The sequence below is a fragment of the Trachemys scripta genome, chromosome 21 (assembly GCF_013100865.1).
Source record: "Trachemys scripta elegans isolate TJP31775 chromosome 21, CAS_Tse_1.0, whole genome shotgun sequence".
NCBI classification, from domain to species: domain Eukaryota; kingdom Metazoa; phylum Chordata; order Testudines; family Emydidae; genus Trachemys; species Trachemys scripta.
In genome coordinates, this window is record NC_048318.1 from 4972218 (window position 1) to 4991098 (window position 18881).

Below are 18881 nucleotides of genomic sequence, written 5' to 3' on the forward strand. Positions count from 1 at the left end.
CTCCTTATTTTTATGACAATCTCAGGTTTTTTTGGTGTCTGAATCATGTTTTTTGAACACTGGCAATACCACGAAAGACACAATCTAACTCTCTTCAGCAGGACAGGGGAGAAATAATCATGCTGACACCAAACCTTTATGATTTTTTTTTATTTCACATGGTTTAAAATACAATATGAAATAAGGCTACAGTATATAAAAAATTCTCCATCAAAATGATGTGCCAGCATCAGCAATTAAAACAAAACCAATCCCTCCCTTAAGAATCCATTTCAGAGGGGAGATTTTTTTTTTTTTTTTAAACACACACACACAGACACACACACACACCGCTACATCTCTAAGCTACCTCAGTTCTGGTATTTTTTTAAAAAAAAGCACCTGCTTTTTCCTCTTTTTTTTTTAATCTTGCTTTTAAATTTTTTTCACTTTTAAAAAATATAAATTATATGAAAATACAAGTTGGAAAATAGTTGAACAGCACAATATAACAATCTCTTTTTTTCTCTATGTTTATCAGCTTTAAAAAAATCCCATGTGTAAAAACAAAACAAAAAAAAAGACATGTTCTTTTACTGAGGCAGTTAATTCCTGGGGATATTCCATTATAACACACATGTATACATATATTTATCATGTATTTAAAATTCTTTGGAATGTAGACAATAGCTCGACTGATGTTCTATAGACCCCATCAGAGAGACGCATGCCAAGGAAAGCACATTTGCAGTGTTTAGAATGAAAAGAAACTCAACAAGCTCTAATAACCCCATCAAGGTCACCTCCCAAACAGCGATGCTCAAAAAGTGCAGGGATTTGGATGTGTCCTAAATTTCAGATGCATATTGGAACCATTCCCTTTTTTTTTTTTATAATCTTGACATTCAGCTGGAAATCTCCTGAGAGAAGGTTACATTTCAGGCCAATGATGAATCATCTTAGAAATGTACATCTGGAAGAGACCTCAAGAGGGCATCTAGGCCAACATCCTGTGCTGAGGCAGGACTAAATAAACCTAGACCATCCCTGGCAGGTGTGTGTTTAACCTGTTCTTGAAAATCTCCAGTGATGGGGATTCCACAACCTCCCCTGGAAGCCTGGTCCAGAGCTTATCTATCCTTACAATTAGAAAGATACTTCTAATATCTAACCTAAACCTCCCTTGCTTCAGATTAAACCCATTACTTCTTGTCCTTCCTTCACTGGACATGGAGAACAATTGATCACCATCTTCTTTATAAAAGCCCTTAGTATATTTGAAGACTATCAGGTCCCCCCTCAGTCTTCTTTTCTCAAAACTATGTATAACTTGGTTCATGTCCTGTTCAGATATACCTCAAGAGTGGACTCTCACAGAATGATAATACTCTTCTGGGCAGAACCGGGAAGTGTAATCGAGTGTAAAAAACTGATGCACACACGTACACATGTGTGTATGTGATTCTAATACACACAAATGTATAGGTGACTGTGTATCATCTTTTGTGTATTATAATCATCTACACATACACAGCGAGAGATGGGCAAATGCTGTAATGAAAAAATGTCTGTAAATATCTGTTCAAATTTTTTAAATGAATTCCCTTTGACTGAGGTCCCTTTTCTTTCCAGGGCATAATTTCACTGGAAGAAAGCCACTTTTAAACCAATGTCGCAGAATATTCCCAACAAGCAAACTTTGAATTCCTGACCACAAGTATTCAACGATACAAAGAATCCTGCCTCAGCATGGAGGGGATGGACTAAATGATCTCTAGAGGTCCCTTCCAGCCCTACATTTCTAGGCATGTAAGAATGACATGCATAGAATTAGCCTCATCCAGTTGGAAAAATGGGCCCATATCATGTGACTTGGGTGCTGAAGCACAATATGTTGGCTAAGTACTTGCAGTGAACTACAAGATCAAGAATTAGACATAAAAATATTTGGAATCAATTAACAGATTTGAGAAATTCCAGAACAAAAGAGAAATTCATTGAATTAAATCTGGTTTAAATATTTGCCCAGGGTGCAATTCACCCCAGTCCAGAGGGGCCAGCACTAGACACCAGTTAACCCATCAAAATAAGACTCGTGCTGGATCTTTGCACAGAGGTGAATTGCAACCCCAGTGCACGCTCTCTTTCACACACATTCTATAGATATTGCGTGTATGTAGGTTAACCAAACTTTTTCACACCTCATAAAAGATGCAGTTGGAGGTTTAGGTGCAGGTACATATTTGGCCTTAACTTTATCTCATCTGGGTCACACATCTCTGTTCAATAGTCAACATGCATTTAAAAAAAAATCTGCAATTTTCCAGTGTATAAACAGCACACTGTGCTTTCTGTGACAGTCTCTAGCCTAGAAGGGGGGAGGGAGGGGAAGCAAATTGTGGGTCAAGTCAGTACATGTCACCAAAGCTATTCTGTCTGACGCTTGTGGCATTTACATGCAGATTGCAATCTGGATGGCAAAGGGTGGTGAGTAAACTTGGCAAAGCATTGGTAGGAACATGTTGGCAAAGATGGCGCCATTCATTTTGTAGCCCTTCTAGATCAGTTTGAGAACATATCCCTGTACGTTATGGAAACAGATTGTCTTGGGTAGAAACAGCTTAATACAGAAAATCTGCCCACAATTAACCCTCGTGGAATGAATGACTTGATCAGGTCTGGCAGAAATATTGGGGGTCAGCACACAAACCCAAGTCCCAACCATTCATAGTAAAGTAGGGGGGTAGGGATAGCTCAGTGGTTTGAGCATTGGCCTGCTAGGGTTGTGAGTTCAATCCTTGAGGGGGCCACTTAGGGATCGGGGGCAAAAAAAAAAAGTTGGGGATTGGTCCTGCTTTGAGCAGGGGGTTGGACTAGATGACCTCCTGAGGTCCCTTCCAACCCTGATATTCTATGATTACTGACTGACTTTCTGCTTGAACTGAACTGGGGGACCCTGCACTGTGACCAACCCCAGGGGACAGACCCTTGCTGGGTGGGTTAGACAGCAGAAAGAGTGGTGGGACATCTGCCCCGGTCACTAACACCCTTTACAAGAGTAATCCTGTAAATTAAAGGTGATGATTTAAGGTCTGGCTACAAACTGCCCAGAACGGACACTGTAACATATTAACCTAAGGGCACTTTCTGTGGTTCTATGGAACTTATAAGACCCTAAAAGCCTAGGAGAATTGTGTTACCAGTTGAGAATTTAAAGAGTCACAGGCTACTATGCTGGTTTTATTTGGGACAAGTGTATTTCGCTGGAATCACCTCTGGATCAAGTGGTTCTCTGCCTCCCTGGAAAACAGAGCCTGAAATCTTCCTCCTTATATATCTTCTCAGAAGCCCAAACTAACCCTCTGCACTCAGCTACTACCACCTTTATCACTCAAAAGCTCCATCAAGATGCCTTCAGCCTACTCAAAGTGCAGGGAGCAGCCTCACTCAGCCTTCCCACTACAGCGCAGCCCGCCGTACACAGCTATGAATCAGTCACCTTCTGGACGGGCGTTTGACTTCACATATTCTCTCTTTGCATCTAGTTTCTAGCAGGGAGGAGGAGCACCTGGCCTACAGCAGCACAACATCAGCATCTTCCTTTGCTTCCTCCAGCTTGAGCTGAACTCCAATCCCCTTTTGCATCAGCCCTCCTTTCTCACTTCTGCAATCTCTCACCTGCCACAGCTGCCAGTCCCCCTTTGCTGAGGGTTAAAGGCACTGAATGCTCCGGATGCTAGATGAGAACTGCTCTTTCAGAAGGCAGACTGTCCTTTCTTCATTCAGTGCATGCTCCTTTCGCCTTCCTTCCATCACGCTTTCCTTCATCTGCACCAGTCCTCTTTGTATGTCGGGCGGGATCAGGTCTTAGCCCTAGACATGTACTCTGACACCTGGACTTCCCTGGCCCCATAGCCACCATCTGCCTTCAACATTCTTGGTTTAAACGCCCCCCCTAATCAGCTTGCTACATTTTTCCATGTGTTCAGCTTTATACCTACCAGCCTGCTAAGCTAGGCTAAGCTCTCTGACACGCCGGGCCTGACTGAATTTCAATCAAATAAAGCTTGCTTAAAAACGAACGTCCTGATATTCACAGGGCCTGAGCACATGCCATTCTTGTAGAATCCAATGGGAGCTCAGCATCTTTGTGTCAGGGCATCATCTTTCCATAGAACTCAACTGACAGCATCCCATGGCTTCCTGTTTGACCCTGCCCTCCTATACCCCAGCGCTCTGACTTCACAGAGATGGGAAAACAGGAAGCAAACTGGATGTTCAGACTAAATACAAGAGTGTTTTTAGCAACTTTTATTCAGAGCCCAGTTCTGCAGACCTGATACATGATCTCCCATTGTTCTGTTTCCCCTGCATTGATCTACAAAGTCTCTCCACCCTCCCACTCTCTGTATTGATTCACCACAGAGCTTCGGAAATTAGTTCAGCCGTTAAAGAAAATATATCCAGTTCAAATATTTAATACTGTCTTTACCAAAAAACAAAAACAAAAAAGATATTTTAAGTCGAAAGCCCAAATCCTACAGTCAGACTGGCAGGGATTTACCCGTGTGGATCTGGTTTCAGAATCTGGTCTAAACATTTAAAACTCAGGGCCTGATTCTCCCCCCTTCACTTTGGGACTGATCCAGAATTAAAGCTAATGAGGAGTTGGCCACTAGCTTCAGTGGGATCAATCCCCCTCCTGATGTACACCAGGAGTACATCAGGAGTGACTCCTCTGAAGTCAATGGAGTTACAAAGGGCAAGGGAGAGGAGGATCAGGCCCTAAGGGATGTCTATGCAGCAAAAAAAAAGACCCATGGCAGCGAGTCTCAGAGCCCAGGCCAGCTGATTCAGGCTCCTGGGGTTCACGCTGTGGGGCTAAAAACAACAGTGTAGACGTTCAGGCTCGGGCTGGAGCCTGGGATCTGAAATTTGGCAAGACGGGAGGGTCATGGAGCCCAGGCTTCAGCCCGAGCCCGAAGATCCACACTGATATTTTTAACCCCGCGGTGTGAGCCCCAGTCGGCTCTGAGAATTGCTGCTGCAGGGAGGAGTTTGTTGTGTAAATATATCCTCCGTATCTAAGCTGTATCCACACACTCCGGGCTCAAAGCCTGATCCAGCAAAGCAGTTAAGCACATGCTTAACATCAAACACACAAATAGTCCACTCACTTCAATGGGGCTATTCGTGAGTTTAAGCATGTGCATGCAAGTTTCACTGGACTGGGCTTGCGTGCTCGGCATCTTGAGGGATTGCTCCCATTTGAGTCTGAGTTTCCATTTTGGATGTGCCTAGAATGGCTGACCGTACAGCACTGCAGGCAGCACTGGTCAAAAGTGGAGGGAAAAACCGTCAAAAGTTTCCAAATCATCCTTGTCTCACTTTTCATCGTTCAAAACTTTTCATGGTTTTTTTTCCCTAACACATTTTTCCATTTTCCCTTCAGCACTGACTGCGTTCAAAATAGGAAAATGTCAAATCTGAACTTCTTTGCTCAGCTTAGTCACTGGGTGGGATATTAAACAAAACAAATTAGCAGTTACTTCAAAGCGTTAAAAACATTCCTTTAAAAAAAAACAAAACACTTTCTGATTTTGAAAATGATATATGAAAAAGTCAGCAACATTTTCGATACATCAGAAATTTAAAACAAAAACCATGGTTTTGAAAATATGGCTGTCCCAAAAAGATGTTTTTTAACAACAACAACAACAACAAAATTTCCTTTTGAGACATTTCATCCAGCTTTAGCAATAAACAATAGAGCAAAGTGCATGGGACTCAATGCAAATGCAAAGCATCCTCCCAGCATTTTTGGTGGCTGATTTGGCACTCATTTTCCTTCACATAAGATTCAGAGATCATAAGTCAGAGCGCTACACTTCTCCAGTGGGGTCTACATAAACAATTATTTTTTCTTCACTGTGATAAAACTCTCTGCTGGCATAACAGAAACATACATACACACACAATATTGCAAGACTGAGACCATCTTGGAGCTTAAGACTATTTAAAAAAAAATACTGGCACAAAATTTAATAAAATAAAATTTTAACAAATAATAATTAAAAAAATCTTGGTCCCTCCTAAAAAAAAAATCTGTCTTTTGTGTAACAGAAAAATAACCGACAGAAAAGCAAAGGAACAAGAACTGTTCTTGTTTTTTCCTATGTCATCCCCTCCCACAAAACAGGAAGTTCCACCTTCCCTTTGCCCCTCCCATCAATAAAAGAACCAATCGCATAATCCTTAGGAGTCTTGTCACTTCCTGAATTGTCAGTTTGTTGCGCTGGTAACACAGTAATCAAGGGGATCTTTTCATTAATAATGTTTCCAGATGGTATGAGATGGGAAGGGTTTATTTTAATTTTTTTTTAAGTGAGCTATATTTTTCTGGCTTCCTTAAAACTAAGAAATTCACCCTCAAAAACCTCTCAGAGAACTTTCAGATAAAAAGTTCCATCTTTCTTCTCCCAACCAAACATTGTCAGATTCAGCCAAAAGCTTGACTTTGCCCACCCTCCTCTCCCCATCAAAAATGTCAAATTTGAGTTGCTCTTGAAAAAATATAGATAGATATTTAACTGCAAAAAAAAAATTTTTTTTTAAGGTCTTGTTGAATCTCCAGACCGACACGACACAACCTTCCACACAGTCTGGCTGGTCCGATTCACTCATCGGCATCGGGTTTGACGTCCAGCATGGCATGGAGTTCCTCGGGCGTGTAGCCCAGAAGGCTCTGCAGGTCGCAGACGAAACGGTACACGTAGCGCTTGCCGGCCGTCTTGTGGATGATGTTCTTGTCATAGTAGTAGCGAAGCCCACGGCTCAGCTTCTCGTAGTTCATCTTGGGCTTGTTTTTCCTCTTGCCCCATCGCCTGGCAACCTGGAAGAGGAGAACAAAGGTGAAGAAGGGCTCATAGATTAAGTGTAGATATTAAAAATAAGTCTCTTCCTCCTGGCTTGGCTGGGTGATAAAGGGCTGGGAGTCCTGCCGCTGGGAGAGCTAATGGTGATAAGCTTTTTCTCCCTCTCATCATGAAAAATGGACTCCGGGAGGAGTTGAGTGTCAGGATTTGCAGAGGGCCAGCAGATCAATCCCTCCTGGGCTGGTGAAACAGCACCCAGGGACTCTGCTGGGGGATCATAAAGTGGAATCAGATGAAGACAGGAGATGGGGAAGGGGATAATTTTAAGCTCTTTGGGGCAGTGACTGTCTTTTTGTGCGTACAGCACCTAGCATGCTTGGGGCCTGGTCCACGGCTGGTGGCCTCTAGAGCTGTGCAAATAACATCAAGGGGAAATAGTGTCGGGTAAAACTGAAAACAATTTTTTTCAACATTTTTGGCAAATCAAGAAAAAATGTTTTGGCTCCAACTAAACTTTTTTTTTCTTTTACAACGTTGCAATATTTTGTTTCAATTTCAACCATTTCAACCATTTTTGACTGTTTTTTTAAATACAATTAAAGGAAATTTTGAACTGAAAAATGGAAACGCTTTATTCGTCTCAGAATTATCTTTCCTCCTGACAGAAACGATTGGGCAAAAATGACACAAAGTGGCGATGCCTTTTGTTGTTGCTGAATTTTCATTTTTCACCAAAAAACCCCAACTTTGGTATGAAATATTTCACCTCGCTTCTAGATGCCACTGCAATACAATTCATAATTGCTCATTAATAATCAGACTTTCATGGGCACTCTAAACCATTGAGGGAGTGACACCCTACTACCTTGTTCCACCCCCCCCCCCCCTACACACACACACACACACACACACACAGGATCATACTGACAGGACTTGTAGCATCTCAGCCATGAAGAGAGAGGACTTAGGTTATTCTCCTAAGCATTTTCAATGGTCTCTGATCAGTTATAATGGGCCATACCTCGTCTGGGTCCGAGAGCTTGAATTCCCAGCCATCGCCTGTCCAGCTGATGAAGGATTGGCAGGACTTGTCGGTGAGCAGCTCCAGCAGGAACTGCCACAGCTGGATGGGTCCACTGCCTAGGAATGCAAAGAAGCCACAAGTTGTTAAAACCAGGTGAGCCAGGAATGAAACCGATGCCGATTTCTTTCCATCCATCCTCCTCCATGGGAAGAGGCACGCAAGCAGATGGATACAAAATGTGTTGGCTGTTTGTTAGGACAGAGAGCACTGGGACCTATGACTCTGGTTCAGTTATATGCTCCACCCCTGACTCGGATGCCTTCAACTCCCTTTCTAAACTCCGTGGATGCACTTGAGGCCTTCTTAGACTTCGGATTCCTTGAGGCGAGGCCTATGATTTCCTCTGTGTTTATACATTGTGCTTAGCACACTGGGAGCGTGATCCGGGATGGGATCTTTGAGTGCAACCTTAATATCAGTTATTATTAATATTAATAGGTGGTGTTCACTGTATACAAAAACTGACATCTCAGGGGCCTACAGTAGCAGTCCAAGTGAAGATCTGAGCTGAACTGGCAGTTTGAGAGTTAACTTGTACAGGTAAAGCTGTTTCCTACTGCAGTCCGAGTGGAATGTTCAACCACTGGAATGTTTCACCTCAGTCTAAGTTACGTAAAGAGGATTATTTCTTGGCATTAAATAGGGAGGAATCATTTTTCTGCCACCGAAGAGCTGTCTTCGCTTACATGCCAAAAAGCTCCCAGCCACTGCTCGAACTCCTACACTATCACACGCCGCCTTCTGACCTTCGCATTCTGCTTCATGGCTGTGCACTGAGATGTGATAAAGGGGACATAGGTATGAAAATTATTTGGCCTCTCTCCAGGACATGTTGCTGCAGGAACCACCTACATAAACTCGCAGAGAACAAGAGGCAACTCAGTGCAGCTGGTACAGCTATTGCTGCAAGGAATAGGGTTGGCTGGGCAGGTGGGCACCTGGGAAGCAGGAAGGCATTTCTGATGAGCGCTGTAATAACATAACAGAATGGAGGGTAGGCAGAAGGTGGTCTCACAGGTTAGCCTCTTGAATAATTCCAAGACTTAGAACTAGAGCCTCTGCGAGATTGGAGTGTGCAGGCTGACACGAGGGTCTTCTGTACTAAAGGTGCTTGTATATTTTCCAGCAGCGTCCTAGAACATTGCAAATAGAATCCCTCCTGGCCATGACATCCTGAAATCAGCTGGGCCTGAATCCCTTTGCACACTGTGCAGCTTGGAGTCAGCAGAAGAGGAGAGCTTGCAATGTCCAACCAACTCCTAGCTGGCCAGAAGCAAGTTCCCCGGGTGATTGTTCTCATGATGTATCATCATGGATACGGAGGTGAAGGGTCTGTGGGTGAAGCCTCCCTTGTTATATACATTTGAGTCATAAAAAGCTATTTGTTTTGCAGCTCCATTGCAAGTACCATATGGGTGCTAATTTCGGCCATCGGCTATTTGTCAAGAAACGGCAATGCACGCATGCATCTGCTGTCAAAACCCTCCCAGTGATCATCTTGTGAACTTTCCTGTGCTTTTAGTCCCAGCTGGCACTGTGTGGTGTCCACTTGTCTGCAGTGTGCAAGTTGGTGGTTTTAAATCCGAACCGTCTCTTGCTGACTAACTTTTTCCGTCTGTGTCAGGAATAACGATTCTGGGAGGAGAACACCCTTCATCTGATCAGCTGAAAACAAACAAGTTGTTTCTCTACAGCAATCAGATGCCCAGGGATGCCAAATTCTCCTTGCCCCCAGAACGGATTTTCTCTAGGGGGCCTCAGCTGTACTTGGCTGAGGCTGGACAATTAATGTAAAGGCACTGTACTCCCTGTCTATCTCCATTGTATCTTACCATGCCTCAGGGCATCTGATTCCTACGTGCAGGGATGGCACTTCAATTTAGGCGTAGGGTGCCAGGATTTGGGGGGGCGGCATTTTGCCGCCCTCGGCGGCGGGGGGGGGTCCTTCCGCGCTCCAAGTCTTCGGCGGCAATTCTGCGGCGGGTCTTTCACTCGCTCCAGGACCCGCCACCGAAGTGCCCCGAAGACCTGGAGCGCGGAAGGACACCCCCACCGCCGCAGAATTGCCAATGACGAAGGACCCCCGCCTAGGGTGCCAAAAACCCTGGCGCCGCTCCTGCCTACGTGCTTAAGCAGGCTTACGCAAGGTACATAGCACATTGCCCTGAGAGATTGTGACTTTACACTCTTTCCAGTAAGGCTTTCACTCGATCAGTCATATGCTGATTGACTCCTAAATACTGATCTCTTCTTTTCACTCATGTCCCAGCCAAAGCCAAAATGGATGCCCTCAAGCCAAAACCTGTCTGATTAGCACCTTTCATGTGGGGCCACACCTAGAACACGGTGTTCAGCTTTGGGCAACGTACTTCCAGCAAGATAGTGACACATCTAAGAGGAGTTCAGAAAAGGGCAAACGAAAATGATCCAGGGAATGACTTACAAGAAAAGAATTAAATATATAAAGCTGGGTTAGGCAACAGCTGATGTGAGGGAAAGGAGAACAGACTGATAATGGCAATGGGTATAAGCCTGAGCTGGCAGTAGGGGTGGCTAATGGAACATTGGGATGAAGTGACTTGATGACAAATCACACTGCACGTCAGGATAAAATTCCTGCTGGTGGGAATCAGAGGATGCGGAACAATCTGCCAAGGGATGTGATGGATGATGTCCTATTGCTTTTGGAGTCAGAGATTCCAAGGCCAGAAGGGACCATTGTGATCATCTAGTCTGACCTCCTGTATAACACAGGCCAGAGAACTGCCCCCAAAGAATTCCTGCTGGAACAAATGCAGATCTTTTAGAAGGAACATCCAAATTTTGATTTAAAAATTGCCAGTGATGGGGACATTTAAAACTATTGGGAACTAGACAAACCGCTAGTAGAGAGGGAACCCTCCTGCCTGGTGAAGGGACAGACTAAATGGGACCTAGTGTCTCTTTTCTGGCTCTAGAGTGCTGATCTCACTGCAGTCCCATCTTGGTGAAACCCCAGTGACTTCAGTGGAGCTACTCCTGATTTACTAAGGTGTGAGACCACATGGGGCCATAGGAACACAGGGTAGGTACGCTGCAAAAAACTACCATGCAGCCAGTCTCAGAGCCCAGGTCTACAGACTCTGACTCACGCTCCGGCACCTCTGTCTGAAGCTCAGGAGCTGAGACCCACCCCACATAGCAATTGACAGAACTCAAGCTCCAACCTGAATAGGAACGTCTACACTGCTATTCTGAGCACCTTAGCGTGAACCTTGTGAACCCAAGCCTGGGCTCAGAGAGCTGCTGCTGTGGGGATTTTTTGTTAGTTTGTTTGCAGCGTAGATGTCCCCTGATAGAGTCCTGACTATCCGCTAGCTAATACCTGCTCCTGTCTTTTTCACTCCATGCATCTGATGAAGTGGGCTGCCCACGAAAGCTTATGCCCGAATAAATGTGTCAGTCTCTAAGGTGCCACAAGGACTCCTCGTTGTTTTTTCTGAGACTCTTGGCTATCAGTGCATTGATATGCAAACCAAATCGGGTTCATAGTATCTATTTTACCCCAGATATGAACAAGAGAGAGACTTACATTCTGCAGGGAAATATGTGAGCAAACTGTCCACGGTGTGGCTTTGCCAAATATCGGCTCAGAGGATTTTGTTACACACTGTCTATATTTGGTAGGGATTGAGCTGCAACCACACTTCCCAAATCGCTACACTGGGGCAGCTCAGACAGGGACTTTGCAGTTGCCTGTATTATAATGGGTTGATCCAGATGCCCCCAAATTTGGGAGATCTCAGCTTTGCCGCTCACGCTCCTTGCTAACATTCTGAATTACAGCTCGGCGGGGTGCATAGGTAGAAGATGAATTTACCCAGCCATAGTATGGCAGCAAAAGTGAACAGATTCTAGCCCTAAATAGACAACAGAGAATTCCCCTTGTGGAGGGGGATGTCCCAATGTCAAATATACCAACTGAACCAGCTTCTGGGCCTGCCACTGTCACTGGCAAAGGGGAGATGCTGGGTGTGAAAGAGGCAAGGCAAGAGCAGGCCAGAGCAGATGCCTTTACACCAATGCTCCCGTAAAGTAAGTTAGAGCAGCCCCTTAGCTGCTCTAACTAATGTCTGGGCAGGCTGACACTGGGATGCAGAGTAAAAAGAAGACCAGTATCTCCCTATCCTGTTGATTTCCCTTAACCTTTGATGCATGTTCCAACTAATGGGAGGGGCTGTAATTAAACATTCATTGAGACAAGTGATTGCCCTGGCCTGGCACATCACCAGGTCACACCAGCTTTAACGAGCACTTTCGAGGTTTTCCAAGCTTCCAGAGAGAAATTTCTCTAACCTTAGGCCAAGGAGCCCAGTGCAGTTAGCATGTTCTCCTCGCACTCTGCTGCCAGCTGGCATGCAAAGGTGCAGGGAAGCCCAGCAATTTATCACTGTAAGCGGTGTGGAATCACATGGCACGGCATCCTGCAGGATGTTTTTTCTTTGCAGGAGGGAATGCTGTCCAATGGCTAGTGCCAAGGACTAGGAGTCCGGCTCCACGGGGTCTATTCCTAGCTGCTCATTGGAGGATCAGTAGTCTGAAAACAAACGTGTTTACTGCACGGCTAGCAAGCAGACTTCAGCTCATGCACACACGCATGCATGCACCGAGCCGTACAGAAGCATCACAGCCCTGCTGCTGCTGGGGCGACACCTTGTTTGAAATGTCAGAGTCAACAGATGCAAGAGGCAGCAGGAACTAACATACGCTGCATGTCTGAGCCTGTGCGACAGAGCACAGCTCCGGGGGACTGCCTTATCGGGCACCACCTCTCTTAGTATTTGCATCTCTTTCCTAGAGAAGATTCAATTGTTAAGGCAGAGGGCTGTGAGCACTGAGGACGTATGGCGAAAATTGGGCTGTATGTGAGTTATAGTGAGGATAGGATCTGGGATGAGCACATTGGAGAATGAGGCTCTCATCTAGTCATGGAACAGGCATTAGTAATGGGTGAGATTTTTCAAGTGCTCAAGGGAGTTAGAAGCCCAGGAGCTGGGTACCTAACTCCCCAAGGCATTTTTTAAAATCCTACCCAATAAGACGCAGCACTGACACGGGCGTTACATTTTCAAAGTGCTGGGTGGCGCAGGTAGCTAAGGAACACGTTTGTTCTCTGCGATCAGCACCTTCATCTCTCCAAGCACTCAGCACCTTATCCCTGTAGCTGCCCATCTCCCACATCTTCTGTTCCAGCCTTCATCCTTCTTCCACATCCTCGATCCATCTAGCCGAGCAGGAGGGCAGTTACCAACCAAGGCATTGGGGCCCAGATCTGGGGTAAATTGACACAGCTCCAATGATTTACACCAAGAGAGGAGCTGGCAATTGATGTTTCTAAAAGCCAATTGCCAGTGGACTATTAAGAAGAATCATTAGAAAATGAAGTAACTTCAATCCTGACTGGAAAAGACTTCCTTCCCAGTGACACAAGCAGTCTCTGAAAGTAGAGGAGCTCCCCAGCATCCCTCTGCTTCTGCCAGTCCTACAGTCCTCCCCACCCGTGGTTTCAGATTCTCAGCTGGTTTAAGTTGGTGGAGCTGTGGCCCAGATGAGACACTGGCCGAGGGCAAGGCAGAACCTCCAGCTAAGATGCATCCCTTCCCGGGAAGGCCAGACAAGTCCCATGCACTGCTGACCTCAGGCGGAATATCCCGAGACAGATATCAGCCCTTGGACACAGATGCAAATAGGGAGGGTGCAAACACAAGCTGTCTTTTGTGATGGGGTCGCTTCAAACATATCCGGGAGCTTTCAGCCATGCCCGGAGGAGGGTTCGCTGAACCCACTCATTTTCATACGAGCCCTGGAAAGATGACAACCTCACACGCACACCACCCCCAAGGCAAAGCCTCTGAATTCTGGGGCTGTCCCTTGAGTGCAGCCTGATGACCTTTGTCCCTGGGAGGGAGGGAGGGCGTGCTAAGAATAGAGCCAGTCAGAGGGGGCTCACATGCTAAATGTGACTCACAATGGCCGCCCTGTCTCGCTTCCCTCACAGTGAAGAGCATTGGGGAGCATCACGCATTAGGAATTCTCGAGCATCATGGGGAAAATATGCCTCTTAAGCCTGGTTATGAAATGCTGCCACAGTGGGAACCCTGTCTGAGCAAAGCCTCTTTATACACACGCTCCTGGGCATGCACTGCACGAGTCCTAGCCAGGTCACTTTCCCAGGTTGTCCCTCTGTTTCTGCCTTCCTATGGGGCTGCTAGGAGGTGGCTTAGAAGGGAACTTCTGTGGCCCTCAGGATTTGAGCTGTCTCGCTGCACAGAGGAGAATGTCACCTCCTGAGCAGATTCTCCCCCTATAGCCTCCCACTTGTAGCTGTACCACCTTGGCCTACAATCTCATTGGGTCTCGCCAGTTAAGCACTGCTGGGCCTAGTCATTCCAACAGGGGAAAATGCAGGTGGACGCAGAAAGAGATGCTGGTGATAAAGTAGGTGCCACTCTTCTGGACCAGCGCACAAAGAAGGAAGGAATGCTGCAGCATGGTACTATGGGGTGCTGTGCTGTTCACAGCGCTTGCTTTCCAAGGAGATGCAAAGCCCAAACCCAAGACACATGAGGCCTAAATGTCCCTGGGCCCTACTGCAAAAGAGTTTGTTAACCCCAGCCTTTAAGCCAAACTCTACCATGGTCAGTGAATTCTGCCTGCCTAAACGCCCCCTGCAGAGTGAAATGAATGTGGTATGCTTCACTTCCTGCCCTACACCGTTGCTGGTGAGCTGTTAAACAGCTGCCATAGCCCACCCCAGAGGTGGGCACATTTCAGCAGTGTCTGATGTGGTTACAAAGCCCTTTTAGATGAAAGAGTCTGTTATAACTATGAGGCATTGCTAGAAACACAGAGATCTGTGGCAACACTGGGTTTTTATTAGGACTTTAGGAAGGGGTCCTAACGGGGTCCTATTAACAGTGGGATTGAGCCCAGAGGGGCAGGCAGGCAGGCAGGACTCGACTAGGGAAACTTGCACCACTTCCCTAGTGCTTGCATGAGTACCAGATAGGGTTTAGACCAGGGCAATGCACGGTGGTAAATCACTTTGGTTCAAGCCCTCTCGTGCACTGATGCAATGAATCTACAAAGACTATTTGCACTAGTGTGGCTACATCAGTGCAACTCCCCCTCCAGGCTTTTTTCCGCCCTCCCGCCACCATCATAGACAGGCCATTACTTTACATGGTGAGGCCCTATCTGAAACATGTCACCCCGCTCCTTCTCTGGCTGATTTTCACACCCCCTCCCCCAACACCATTGTTTGAAAGAAACAAAACAAAAAACGAGAGCGGCGCACCTATTCTTTTCGCTGTGTGGTTTGTGGTTCCAACCAAACACAACAAGTGGGCATAGCAACATCTCCAAAGCAGCCTTCACTTCTGTCACGCACTGACCTTGACCTGGACCTCCTATGTCAGAGCTTCAGAGACCAGTGTAATCAGGAGGGGCCAAGGCCTGTTTGCTGGCCCTGGACAGTGGGTAGGTTTGGACAGTGGTGAGGTTGTACCTCTGCATTTCATCCCCCATATCAGCCATGGGCAGTTCTTCCCCGTCTCTCTCCCTCACCAAATTTTGCTTTGTTAGGAGCATCCTAGAGGAGTGTCAGAGATGGATCTCAGTGGCAAAGTTCAGCTCCACCTTGCCTCAAAGTTGGGTATGATCAGAGCCAGCATTTTGGTTTGGGATCATCCCTAGTTTCAAAAGAATCCAGGAAGCATCCACGGTGGAGCATGCAAGCTAGGGAGTGCCAGCCCACATGGCAGGTGGAGGATGGAGTGGGGGTACTGATGGGTCTCAGGCCTCTGTCATGAAGGTGGCACTGGGAGTCCAATGTACTATCTGTGTTCATGGCACCCAAAACCTGCTATTTCATAGTCTGATTAACTGCTCCGAGGAGTGACTAGTAAAACTATATCACTGAAGAGTCAACTCTGAAGTGCAAGGGTCATGCCGCTCGGTGGTTCGGGCTGCACACTTTTGTTTTAAAAGCTGAGCTACGGTCATGGTTGGGCAGCATTGCATAGGGCTGATTTTACTGTCATTTGCATATGTCTGGCAGGTGGCATATGGGCCACTGAACCAAGCCCGGGCCCCATCCGCCGGGTTCCACTTTAGGGTGAGAAACGGACCTCGAAAAGCCATTTGCAGTGGAAGCTAGAAGCAGGTCGTAGGGGAAACTAGGATGTAAAGTTACGCTTGAAATCATCCCTCAACAGCAGGTAAAGTTCATACTGAACCGGAATCCAAACAGGGTAGGCAATGAAACAACCACTCGCCCACAGCCGCCTGTCCCTAGGAACAGCCACTTTTTGTCTGTCCACCAGAGGCAACTGAATGCACTTATGAACTCTCATAACTGTTCCACTCCAGCTTCACAGAGATGGTCGACTTCACCCTTCTCCAGCAGCAGGGAATAGTCAAGAATGCCATATGGACTCTGACTTTTCTCCCCAAGCAACTGCACGGAATGTAGATGTCCAGGCTGTCGCATTCCATGTGGCTCCCTGAGCATCTCTTCCTGTGACTTGAGAGGAACTGAGAACAGTGCAGTTAACAGGCTTTCTGACGTTGGCTGGAGACAGCACACTTCCGCCCCCCCGCAACCCCTTCAGATCGCACCTGTCAGGCCTGTGAGTTTCAGCCGGCAGCGTGGGCGGCAGCAAGAAGAGAAGGAGTATGCAGATCTCCTAAAGAGACCCACTTTCTTCGATGCTGTCATTTCTTTCTTGTAAACCGGCAGCTGTGTTCTTTCACTTTTAAATGAAACAGGCAGTCCTTGCTCAGAAACAACAGCTTGTCCAACATGGGCCACTGGTCTTTGCAATAGGGAGTGGGATTTGCGGGGAGAGAAGAGTTTTCCGATGCATATTCTCGAGACAGTTGGGGAAGGGGGGTCTCAGGTCTGGATCTCAGCTGAGCAAAGTGGTGGGGACACTTGCAGGAGTGATTTGTTCAATGGAAATGCTTCTGCATGTATCACGGAGCTAAAGTCTCATGGGAGCCAGATAGTCCCCTGCAGTCTCATGTTAGCTGTCTTCTTCCCTGGCAGCACAGTAAAGAAGTGGCAACACTTCTGTCACTAAGAATGAAATTAAGAGCATGCATACTAGTGCCTAATTTGCATAATTGCATAATACTCTTGCATACTAATGCATGCTATTAATTAAGACCCTGTATACTATTAATTTGGGGCTATAAACACCTTAGGCACCAAGCTACCCTCTAAAGCACCTGTAACTTTTTACTCATTCGTGATGGCCTAAGACACAGGAGATCTCAGTTCAGTTCCTCATTCTACCACTGATCTGCTGTATACGTTTGGGTAAGTTGCTTCATCTTTCGGTATTGCTTCACCCTCCATGAAATGAGGGGGTAATAGTTCTGCCTTGTTTATTTAGGCTCTAAGCTCTTTGGGGCAGGAGCTGTCTTTGATCAGGTCTTTGTACAGCGACTAGCAAAACAGGGCTCTGAAATCAACTGGGTTCCAGGCACTACTACACTACAAATAATAACTCTATGGAAAGCCACAGCCAAATGTCAAGGGCTTTGCAGAGAAGCTGACGCGCTAGGCCTCGTGAAGCGAACACACCCCACGTTTCTGCTCTATGTGCTATTTTATTTGCTGGAGACCAGCCCACAGTGATGCAGGCAAGTGACCACAATGGGCAGAAGGAGGTGTGAAGTGCTAGATGGTCCCCCTGGCTAAGAGATCAGCGGCTGAAGTGGGTCAGGCTAAAGATTCCCGGCACGCATCATGGAAAAAACAGGTCACAGAAATCAGAGAGAGTTAAGAGCTAACTCATTACATTGGACCAGTGCAGGTTTATTCTTTGCACTATATTCTCCAGTGCTTTGTGTGTCCAGTTTTAAAAGCCTCAAAGGATGGAGGTTCTACTGCTTCCCTTTGGGAGACCATTCCACAGTTCTCACTCTTTGACCCGACTCGCCCGACTGTCATGGAAGAGTTGTGTCTAAATCCCCTAGACTGCTTTGAAAATCTCAGCCCTGGAACGGGCATTTGGGCACAGAGCTTTGAAAATGCCCCTCCAGGAGGTAAGAAGAGCAGTCTCAGCTGACCTAGCCATGTCCCTGTGAGTGTGGAAACAGGTTAGAAACTGAATTTTCATGAACTCTTGCGCAGTTACATTCTTCCCCCAAAGATAAGAGAATTGCATCAACCTCGCCGAGCAACCATGGCAACTTGTTAAATTAGGTCAAGATGTGGGGGCAGATAAGGCGGCTTTGAAATTCTGCTCGCTAGCTGAGTTATGAACACATCAAATGCAAGCTGGGCTTCCGCCAAAATGCACCTTCTCTACAAACTGTGCGCCTCCTAGGGCTGATACCATCGGCACGCTGCTTCTCTAGTGATAAAGCACAGCGGCACCTCCCAGTGCCATCGGCAAAGCAGGCTCTTGAGAACAAAAGCCGACCGATATTGTCAATGTCTTACATACAAAACAGGGATCGCAGCCAAAAATACCACGCGCTTGCCCAATGTGTTTGCTCAGAGGAGCTCAAAGCGCTCGGCAAACCTCAACGGAGCCTGGCTGCCTGGGTAAAGATTGTTGTGTCCATTTTACAGATTGGTGACCTGAGCCATGGAGACTGAGACCTGCTCAAGCCATTATGTGAGTCAGTGGCCAAGTAAGGAATAGAACCCAGGAGTCCTGACTGCCAGTCCCCAGCTCTAGCTGCTAGAGACCACTTCCTTACCAGAACTGGGAACAGAATCCCGGCATCTTGGCTCCCAGGTCTTCTGCTCCAGTCACTAGAAACCACTTCTCTCCCAATGCTAAGAATAGAACTCAGAAGTCCTGACTCCCACTCCACCACCCCACTTGCCCTGTTTTGCCTTTTCTGCTATTTATTATTATTTTTAAATAGGGAAGCCCTGTCTCTTC

General features: G+C 46.4%; 1 protein-coding gene across 5 annotated transcripts in view; it reads right to left on the reverse strand.

Annotated features, from left to right (window-relative positions):
* Positions 1-859: 859 nt before the first annotated feature.
* ETS1 (ETS proto-oncogene 1, transcription factor) overlaps positions 860-18881 on the reverse strand; it is a 122822-nt gene continuing 104800 nt past the window's right edge. For 3 of the 5 annotated variants that reach the window (XM_034754493.1, XM_034754496.1, XM_034754497.1), the window contains 2 exons: positions 7876-7994; positions 6656-6871 (listed from right to left, as the gene is read on the reverse strand). In XM_034754493.1, the coding sequence (XP_034610384.1) occupies positions 6656-6871; positions 7876-7994 (335 nt within the window). Of the gene's footprint in view, positions 6872-7875; positions 7995-18881 lie in introns of all 5 variants that reach the window. The other 2 variants (XM_034754495.1, XM_034754494.1) reach the window with 1 other exon arrangement.